The 10752-nt window shown below is 38.3% G+C and overlaps 1 protein-coding gene across 1 annotated transcript; it reads right to left on the reverse strand.

Annotated features, from left to right (window-relative positions):
• Positions 1 to 653: 653 nt before the first annotated feature.
• On the reverse strand, positions 654 to 7294 carry LOC104901682 (desmethyl-deoxy-podophyllotoxin synthase). The gene is given in 4 exon segments (XM_010689277.4): positions 654 to 1132; positions 1135 to 1387; positions 1457 to 1787; positions 6576 to 7294. Coding segments are annotated over 4 exon segments (1488 nt in total). The 5' UTR covers positions 7127 to 7294; the 3' UTR covers positions 654 to 779.
• Between the last annotated feature and the right edge of the window lie 3458 nt (positions 7295 to 10752).

The following is a 10752-nucleotide window of genomic DNA, read 5'->3' on the forward strand; positions in this document are numbered from 1 at the left end:
CTTAGCTTCTAAATTCTTCAAATTTTCTATAGCTACACATACCAAGGCAAGGAAGATAGAGAGTGTGCAAGTGGGTCCTTTTTAATTTGTTTATTTGAATAGAAGAGATAATATGATTGTGAAAGAGTGGAATTATATATGTAGGTCAAGCAAGTGAATGAAGTAGTGTGAACATGAAACAAAACTTTACCAAATAAGAAATAAAACAAAAGAGGAAAATATTTAAAAGAACCGATGTAAATGGAAAGAGGGAAGAATAACTTAGAAGAACGGAAGGACTAATTGTCATTTATTCATTCAAAGTAATGTATATTTAACTATGTTAAGGGAAAAAATCCTAATTCAGGATAGGAGTAGTTATTAACGTTCTTTTTTTTAAAAATATTTTGCGATAGTATATATGACTGTAAATGTTAATAATTATAAATGTTGTTTTAACCTTTGTGATAGGAAAAGTTTATATAATTTCTCTATTTTATAATTATTGCAATATACATCATTGGCACATTTTTTAAGAAATCCATGTGAAGAGGAGAGAGATAGAAATAGATAAAAAAAAGAAAGACCCATGTAATAGAAAAAAGATAGAGAGAATATATTATCAAATAAGAAACGTCACAACTATTATGAAACTTCCAAATAAGAAAAACACATTGCAACTAAAAAAGAACATAAAAAGTATGAAAATGAAGGTGTCAATTCATCTATGAGCTACACTTATTATGTTGGAATTTGGATTTCATTAATGAAAAACTCATGTTAATTTCGTTACAAATATCTCACTTTAAAGTAGGAATTACATGCAATTCATTTTTCCTTCTAATTGTTATGCCAAAAGATTCATCCATGTCTAAATCTTCAGGTCTTTCAATAACAGGAGGTAGTTTCCAATCAAAATGGTATAATAGCATAGCTAATGGGAGCTCAACATTTGCTATACCAAGTGCTATACCAGGGCACATTCTTCTCCCTGCACCAAATGGAATTAGCTCAAAATTTGTTCCTTTATAGTCTATCGTACAATCTTCAAATCTTTCTGGATTGAATCTTTCAGGCTCCGACCAATATTCAGGATCTCTTCCGATAGCCCATGCATTAATAAGGACTCGAGTTTCAAAAGGTATGTCATAAACATGAACTTGACATCTCTCCTAGATTGTCTAGGGGATAAAAGAGGCAGTGGAGGATGCAGTCGCAATGTTTCTTTAATTACTAGTTTCAAGTAAGTGAGCTCGTGTAGTTTTGTCTCATCAACTATCGATTGTCCTTGATATACTCGTCGCACCTCTACTTGTGCCTTCTCCATTGCTTTTGGGTTCTTTAGTAGTTCAGACATTGTCCATTCTATTGCCGTCGAGGAGGTCTCACTTCCGGCACCAAAAAGCTCCTACATAAGCCACAATGAGATTCGTTGTTATTACATTAATAAATGTGCTAATGGTTTATCTGTACTTACCAATACAACTGCCTTAATATTATCTGTAGTCAAAAAGAAGTCATTAGGATCTTTGACGTTGTCCTTGTGAAACTTAAGAAGAACATCCACCAAATCTTCATCGTCTTTACCATCTTTCTTCTTAAACTTGTGCTCATCAATTATAGGATCAAGTATCCTATTGGCTTCTTCAACAAGCTCTTTGAATTTTTTCTTCATCCCACTTATTGAATGAAGCAATTTCGCCGAAGGATATACGTCTGCAATAGAGAAACCAGCAGCAGCCTGTGACACAGCAACTGTAAGAGCTTGGAATTCTTCTTGGTCTTTGCCTTTCCTACTCAACGCTAACCTGATGTTTTTCGTGGTTAGGTTAAGCACATATATTTCATATGACCAAAAAATATGAAAGATCTTTTACACAATATATGTTACAGATTGGTCAACACATTTTTTATGTCTGAACATAACCAAGGAAATAAGAAGCATGAAATATGTTACGGTAAGGAAAAGCACAAAAGAAGAAAAGGTAATCAAAAAGTACATTTATTATGGAAATGGTTGCACAAATGGCATAGGTACGTAGCACGTCCAAAAACATTAAACAAAAATAAGTAATGGAAAAGAAACTATTGAAAAAGAAACGATTTTTTACCATACATCTCTGACAAAATTTTTTTACACCATATACCCTTTCAACTTTTCAAATTCACCATATACCTCTCACGTTTGAAAAAATACATTCACTTACCTTTAATGACTAACGGCGTTAACGTCCGTTAGTCATTAATCCCCTAATTCCCCCTTAACTCTAATTAACTAACTTAAATCCTAACCCCCTCTAACCTAATTAACCCTAAACCTCTAATTCTCCTTTAACACTAATCAACCCTAAACCCACCCCACCCCACCCACCCCACCCACCATTCCCCCCCCACGCCAACCCCCTCCCTGGCACCCACCCCCCAGCCCACCTCCCTGGCAGTCCACCCCCAGCAGCCCCCCCTCCCGGGAGTCTCACCCCCTCAGCCCCCCCCCGGTAGTCCCACCCCGCAGCCCCCCCAGCCCCTCCCCCCTCAGTCTCGCAACCTCCCTTCCCTCCCTTGCCCCGTAACTTTCCGTCGTCCCACCAAACCCCCTCCCCTTCCCCGTCTCTTCAGGTTGCCTCCTTCGAATCTCCCCCCCCCCCTTGGTACTCGCCGGTTACAAACGTTGCGGAAAGGTTACTGACCATCTATGGGCCGCATAAATCAGCGAGGATGGGGAGGGCTCGAAAATCGACTGGGATGGGGGGTGCAGAGATCGACTGGGGTGGGGGGTGCGAAAATCGACGGGAGAAAGGGAGGGGCTTCGAGGGTGGTGGGAGGGAAAAGGGGGTCGCGTGGGGAGGGGGGAGGGGGTCAGCGGGGGGTGTCAACGTGAGAATGGGAGGGGGTGGTGGTGAGGTTGCGGTTGGGGTAGTGGGGGTGGTCGTCTGGTAGGGGTGGGCGAGGTTGCGACTAGGGTGGTGGTCTGGTGGGGTGGTGGGCTGGGGGTGGGGGTGGGCTGGTGGGTTGGGGGGTGGGTTGGTGGGCTTTTAGGGTTAGTTAGGTTTTTAGGGTTTGTTATTGTTATTAGGGTTATTTAAGGTTTAGGGTTTAGGGTAGTTAATTAGGATTAGGAGAGGATTATGGTCTAATGACTAATGAAAGTCTAACAACGTTAGTTAAAAGGGTAAGTTGATGTATTTTTCGAAAAGTGAGGGGTATATGATGAATTTGGAAACTTGAAAGGGTATACGATGCAAAAAAAAAAATTTGTCAGGGGTATATGGTGAAAAAACCGAAAAAGAAAAGAAAATGATCAATGACAAAAGATATAGGAGGTAATATTAGGGCTTGTTCTCTTCGGCATAAAACAACTGAACTGAACAGAATTGAATTGAGTTGAACTGAATTGAACTGAACTAAATTGAATTAAATTGAGGGGGCGTTTGGTTAGGGAGTTACAAGAAAGGGTAAGGGAATTAGTTGATTCCATTCCCTTAAAACTTGTTTGGATTGGGGGTTTTCTTTCCCCTCTTTTCCTCTCCATTACCCCAAATCCCTCTATTTTGATTCCTCACTACCCCTCCACTTAGAAATGGGGGAATGGAAAACCCTTGACCATCATATTTGACCACAACCACTTTGCCACGGGAACCACCACCCTAGAACCCCTCCACCGGAAACCACCACTCCACCACCTAAAACCACCACCATCAACCTGAAACCACCACCACCGCCGCTCCACACCCGAAACCACCACCCCACCACCAATCCACACCCAAAACCACCACTTAAAACCACCACCATCAACCCAAAACCACCAGCCCACCACCGCTCCACACCTGAAACCGCCACCCCACCACCAATCCACACCCAAAACCACCATGTAAAAGCACCACCATTAACCCGAAATTAACCACCACTACCCGAAAAACCACCACATCCACACGAAAACCACCACCATCCATGGAAAACACCTCTTCCTTGCCGAAAAACTCTAAATCTACAAGAGAGGAGGAAAGAGAAAAGATGATTTACCGCAAAAATCAGTGGCCGCGAAGGGAAGGAGAAGGGGCGACGGAGGAGGGAAAGGGGGGAGCGCCGGCGACGGAGGAGGGAAAGGGGCGGCGCACCGGCGACAGGGAAGGGGAAGAGCGACGGCGGCGGCGGGGAGGGGAAGGTGGAGGAGGGGGAAAGTTAGTAGTTTTACATGGGTGGTGGTAGTTTTAGGGGAAAAAGTTGTGGTGGTGGGAAATACTAAGGTTTCCTTTGATAATATCTAAACAAACAACTTTGAAAATCAAAGGGTAAACCTTTCCATTCTCCTTGTAACCCTTTCTCAAATCCTTTCCCTTTCCACTCAACCAACCAAACGCCCCCTGAATGTAATAAATATATAAATAATATTTAAACAATAATAATATGAATATTAAATAATAATTATAATGAATAATAATAATAGTATTTTGGATATTTTTAAATAATAGTTATGAATAAATAATATTAATAATCATAAATTATTATTAATAATTATAATTAATGATAATAATGATAACTAATAATAATTATTTTATATTATATGTATTAATATATTAATACTTAATGATGATTATATAATAACAATAATATATAAGAAGTAAATTAATATTACTATTTTAATAATTAGATTTTAAAATATAATAATATTTATTAATAAAAATAATGATTGGGTCGGACCGCGCGAAATTGCATCATAAACCTTTTGACATGATTTGATTGGTTTATGGGTTAAAAAACATGGGTTTATTTGTGCTTTTAACCTAAACCATGTTCCTTCTAATAATGATAGTAATAATAATGAGTAAAGCTCTAATAAACAAAATAATATATAGAAATAATAATAATATTATTAATAATAATATTAATAATAATAATATTATAAATAATAATAATACGTAATAATAATGATATAAAAATAAATAATAACAATAATAATAAGAGTAATTAGTAAAATATATTATACCAACATAATAATAGTATTTAACAAAATAGTTATAAAAGAATGGAGCTAAACTGAACTGAACTGAACTGAGTTGAGTTGAGTTGAACTGAGCTGAACTGAAAATAAGTTAGGGAGAACAGACTCTTAGCCTAAACAATTTTTTGGTAGTGTAACTTTCGTGTGAGACTTTTACTAATTTTTTTTTACTCTTACCTATTTTAAACAATTTTTTTTGCCTTTTCTTTTCTTTATTAAGAGGTAATTTCCAAATTAACCCCTAATCTTTCCTAAAAAAATTTCAATTCTAATCAATTTTTTAATCAAACTTTCAGATTGAACAATTATACCAACTACAGTAGCAAATAACAAACTGTAATTAGCAACTAGCGAGGATGAATGGGGCAACATAATTGCTTTGACATATGATCAAGTTGAGGGAAATAATAAAAAATAGAAGTAAGCGAGGCGCATCATACGTTCTTTAGGTTGAATTGAACCTTTTACATTTTTTAATGTAACATTTGAGATGGGTGCATGGTAGACACTCCTATTTTTTTTTTTTTTTTTTATCTTTCTCACTTAGAATCTTGATACTATTCACAATTAAAGAGAATTTTTTTTATTTTTCTCAATATATAAGAAAAAATATAGTCATGTGGGGTCTTGTTTGATTCGTCTCAATGAATACTTTATTAATATTCAATTATTATAATTTTTACTAATATGTAATGAAAGATATTTAATGTAGAATAAGTGCATTGGCAAATATGCAAAGTCAAAGTAGGAAAGATAAAAAATACAGAGGAAGTACTAGATAAGCATAGTTAACGGTATTCAAAACACCTAGTGTTGTGGTGGAACGGACAATCAATTATTCGTCACAATAATTAATTGGTAATTATGACTCTTGTTGGCACAGAATACTCCCATGAATATATCCTCGCGTCTCACCTAATAAATTGAGTAGATATCATCTAACTTACTTAGTTAACATTATGAAATTCGATCGAATCCTTCTATAACATTGGGTTTCGTTGCTCAATTACACCAAGAAAAAAGCCTACGCTAGACTAAACGACGTGCCTTAAACCATAAGATTGGGTGTATTTGGATGGTGTGTATCATGTAAGGCCTGACCGTGAAATACACGAGGTGTGGGTCGACCCATGTGATACGTATATGGAGGTTATAATAATTAACATGAGTGTAGATTAGCGATTAAGGGCTTGTTCTCTTCGGCATAAAACAGTTGAATTGAACTGAATTGAACTGAATTGATTGAATTGAACTGAACTGAACTGAATTGATTGAATTGAACTGAACTGAACTAAACTGAACTGAATTGAACTGAAATGAATAGTGATACGTGAGAGTAAAAGTATTGTCAAGAGCTGAACTGAACTTAACTGAACTGATCTAAACTGAACTGAATTAAACTGAGCTGAAAATAAGTTGAGGAAAACAAGCCCTAAGTGTTAAGACCCTAGCTTAAACACGAAGTCGTCGAGGCTCATTATTACTCCAAATTACAAAATATTAATAACCACGTTATATTCAATATTTAAGACTAATTATATTGTCCTACAATCAATAAATTTGTTTAAACAAAAAGTTTGAAACACAAGTTATTTACCTAGATGTGATGTTGAACGTGAGGCCAAAGAGTTTCTTGCTAAGGTTAACCACGGATCCTTCGTCCAACTTCAGCAACTCCATAAGATTCGCCACTTCTTCTTCCCTGATCGGCCGAAACGATTCCACCCTCTTCGCCGTAAACAGCTCAAGCACCGAGATCTTCCGCACTTGCCGCCAGTATTCACCGTAGGGAGCCAAACCAATGTCCGTAGAGTCATAAAAAAACTCTTTTGCCACCATAAGTGGCGGCCTATTACAAAAAACAGCGTCATGAGTCTTCATCACCTCCTTCGCCAACTCCGCCGATGATATGACAACGGCGGAGATTTCCCCTAGGCGAAGGTGCATGATAGGGCCGTAAACTTTCGCTAGCTCGGCGAGGCGGCGGTGGGGGACGGTGGCTTTCCATGCTAATTGGTGGAGGTTACCAATTAAGGGTAACTTTGGAGGTCCTGGTGGTAAATTTGTTGGTGTTTTTTTCTTAAGAAGTTTTAATGTAATTGAGAGGGAAAAGATGAAGAGTGCTAAAAAAAGTAATGGAACTTCCATTTTGCAGCTTAATTACATTGAAATAAAGTTTGTTTTGTGTTGCTTCAGTACTATCTAATCTACTTTACTTGATGATAATTTATAAGGGAAATTTTGCAAGTGTATACTTGAGGACAATTTTGTTATTTTAATATTACTATGTTAGCTGGCTAACTTCCTTTAATAAGTAAAATTATGCTTGTTAGCTAACTGATTAACTAAGTAAACACTTTTTCTATATATGACTTAATGACTACATTTTTTATATACAGTCGGTGTTAGTGTAATAGTGTCAGTTTTGTTATTGAAAGATATTTCGGCTACTGACTTACTGTTACCATAAAGAACTGCGACAAAAATTTGCATTTTCACGTGGTTGGGGATTAGTCTATTGCAATTTGCAGCATCGCCCGGTGATGGCAAAAAGTGTCAGTCAACAAATAAGACTGCAATCAGACCCGGACCCAGACCCAACCAGTTCCGAATTTCAAAACCAAAATCGGAATCACTTAGACTGGGTCCGAATTTTTCAGAACTTGACCGGAACCAATGGGTATTGATTTCATAACCTGGTGTCGATTCGCTTTGGCTTATGAAGTATTTTTGTAAATTAATTTTTCCTGTATTTAGTATAAAAAAATCGTAATTTAATCTCACCAAATTCTTATTCGTTGAGAAATTCAGTTCAAGAGAACATGTTTTTTAATTCATTATGGGCTTGGATTATTGGACACTATATTAAAAGTGGGCAAAATATTATTTCCTAAGATTTATATTGCTAGTTGAAAATACTTAATTTCACTAGGTATTGTTTTGGGCACATTTCACACTAAGGCTAATTTGCTTGGAGAAGGAATTTACAATTAATTTGGAATTACTTGGAAAAAATAAATGGGAGAAATATAATGCAGAAATAAAGAAATAACAAAAGATAGTTTTACGTGGAAACCCTCTAAATGGGGAGAAAACCACGGAGAAATCGGTGTTCCGCCAATCCACTATAATAATATCAACGGTTTTTTCACCAAATACTCCCGACAAATCAAGAAATTCACCATATACCCTCAATGTTTAAGAAATGCACCATATACCCTTCAGTTTTCGAAAACGTACACCAGATGCCCTTTTTCTAACTTCCGTTATCTCAACTTTAGCTCTATTTACTATTTTGCCATTATTAACGTTAAACCATAATTATAATCTAACCCTAATTCTAATCTAACTCTAATTCTAACCCTAACCCACCCCTAACCCTAACACCATGCCAGCCCCCACCCTTCCCCTTCCCCTCCACCCCATCCCAGGCCCCCACCCCCTCCCCCTCCACTGGTACGGTGCTATCTGTCCCCTCACTTCGTCCCCATCAATTCCCCTCTCCCCTTCCCCGTCGACACAGCAGCGGCACAGGAGACCCCATCCCCAGCCCCTCCACTCCATCGTTGCACCCCATCCCCTCCACTAATCCCCCCCACTCCCTCCCCATCAATTTTCCCCTTCCTTTTTCCGTCGACACAGTCGCGACACAGCAGGTACACAACAGCGACACAGGAAAAAGAGCGAGAGTTTCGTGGGAGGAGAGAGACACAACAGTGGCGAGGAAGCAAATAAGCGGCAAAGAAGCCGACGAGCTAAAGACGCCGTGGTGAATCGGGGTGTGAGGCTAGAAGTAGAAATAGAGGGGGTGGGGTTGGGGAAATCGACTGGAAAAGGGAGGGGGAAATCGACAGGTGAGGGGTGGTCGGTGGTGGACGGACGCGCAGGGGGTGGGGAGGCCGGCGCGCGCAGTGTGGTGGTGGGGCGAGGCCGCACCACAATCGGCGGTGGGGGTGATGGAGGTCGGCATGCACATCGGCGGTGGGGGAGGGGGAGGGGTAGGGGCTGGGGTGGGGTGGAGGGAAGGGGTGGGGTGGGGTTGGGGCTACCAAGGAGTAGGGTAAGGTAAGGGGAGGGTTTAGGGGTACGATTAGGGTTAGATCAGGTTAGGTTAGGTTAAATTAGGATTAGGGCTTAATGATGGTAAAATCGTAAATAAATCTAACGGTGGGTTAACGGCAGTTAGGAAAAGGGTATCTGATGCACAATTTTTGAAACTCAAGGGTATACGGTGCATTTCTAAAACATTGAGGGTATATGGTGAATTTCTTGAGTTGTCGGGGGTATTTGGTGAAAAAACCGTAATATCAATTTACTGTACAAGTACACTGGTTTTGCCTGATTGTCACGGACGAGCAATTCAAGTTTTAGAGAGAAAGATATGGCAAATTAAGAATATAAATGAAAAATGATGAGAGAGCTAGTGAGGCGACATATAGTATTTAGGGTTTATGAGTGAGTGAGAGAAAGTTTATCTATTTTTGCATAATTTACGATAGGAGTATTTATAGTTGGAAGAATGACGGCTAAAGCAAAATCTGTCAAATATGCTGCAACTTGTTAGTTCCTACTTTTTAGGGACCCCCCCTTGATCTTTCAACAATTTGCCAACTGATTTGACCGCTGGCTTACAATTTGCCTCTTCCTCCACTTGCCACTATTTTAGGAACAACCTGCCACCATTTTATGAGTTTCCACAATAACCTGCCACCCTGGCAACATGTGCTTCCATCTTCAAACCAATCGCCTACTGTCAAGTAACAATGTAGAATAACTATATTGTCACCAATGATTGATTGTCACGCGGACTGTAATTTTACCCAATAACAGGTATACGAATCCGAAATCGTTTCCGCCAGGTACCCAACGGGTACTGGGTCCAAAAATGCGCGACCTGGAACTAGTTATAACCAGGTCCCCACTTTTAGAACCAAACCCTGTCCCAATAGAAACAGTTTCGGTTGCAAACCCGTCGAGTCCCAACCAGCTCCTGGTCAAGTATCAGGTACCAGATTTTTATGCTCACCCCTACATACTTCATACTACATTTTACATTTAAGTATTAACATTACTTTATTATTTTTGTCACATTATATTATTGTTGGAGTACAAGGTGACACTCAGGAAGGGGGTATTGAATTGTATGACAATTTTTTATTATTATTTACTCTTAAACTTATCGTTTGATTTTTTGCTCGAACGAAATTGTATCAATACACGAAAAAATGAAATCAAATAATAAGACACAGGAGTTTAACGTGGTTCAATCTCACATCTAAGATCTATGTCCACACAAACTATACTCTTTTATTATTTGAATCTTAAAATACCAAACTTTTGATACAATATGATTCCCCAACTGCTATCTCTAGTAGTGCTTCCCAACACTTAACCCTAAGTGTTGCTACTCTCTATAATATAAAAATTACAGAAAGAATGATTCCTCACAAGTGTGCTTCTTATTCAAGCAACTAGAGGAACGTTACGATCGATGTTTGGAAACCTTAACTGACTAGAACTCTGTGTCGTACATTGTGCTATGTGAGTTCGTTTTTAGCTCTCAAAATCTTAATCTTACCAAATTTGAAAACGTATTTTGTTATACTAATTTCTAATCCTTGTATAATTCAATGAACTGAAGAAGAATTATTCTCCAAGATATGATTATCTTTTTGAATAATTTTTATTCCTAAAATGAAGGGATAAAATTTTTTCATTTTCAAAATCAAATTTTATCTTTTATAAAAACTTTTTTTTTATTTTCTTATAGGATA

Source organism: Beta vulgaris, chromosome 8 (genome assembly GCF_026745355.1).
Source record: "Beta vulgaris subsp. vulgaris cultivar EL10 chromosome 8, EL10.2, whole genome shotgun sequence".
In the NCBI taxonomy this organism is placed as follows: domain Eukaryota; kingdom Viridiplantae; phylum Streptophyta; class Magnoliopsida; order Caryophyllales; family Amaranthaceae; genus Beta; species Beta vulgaris.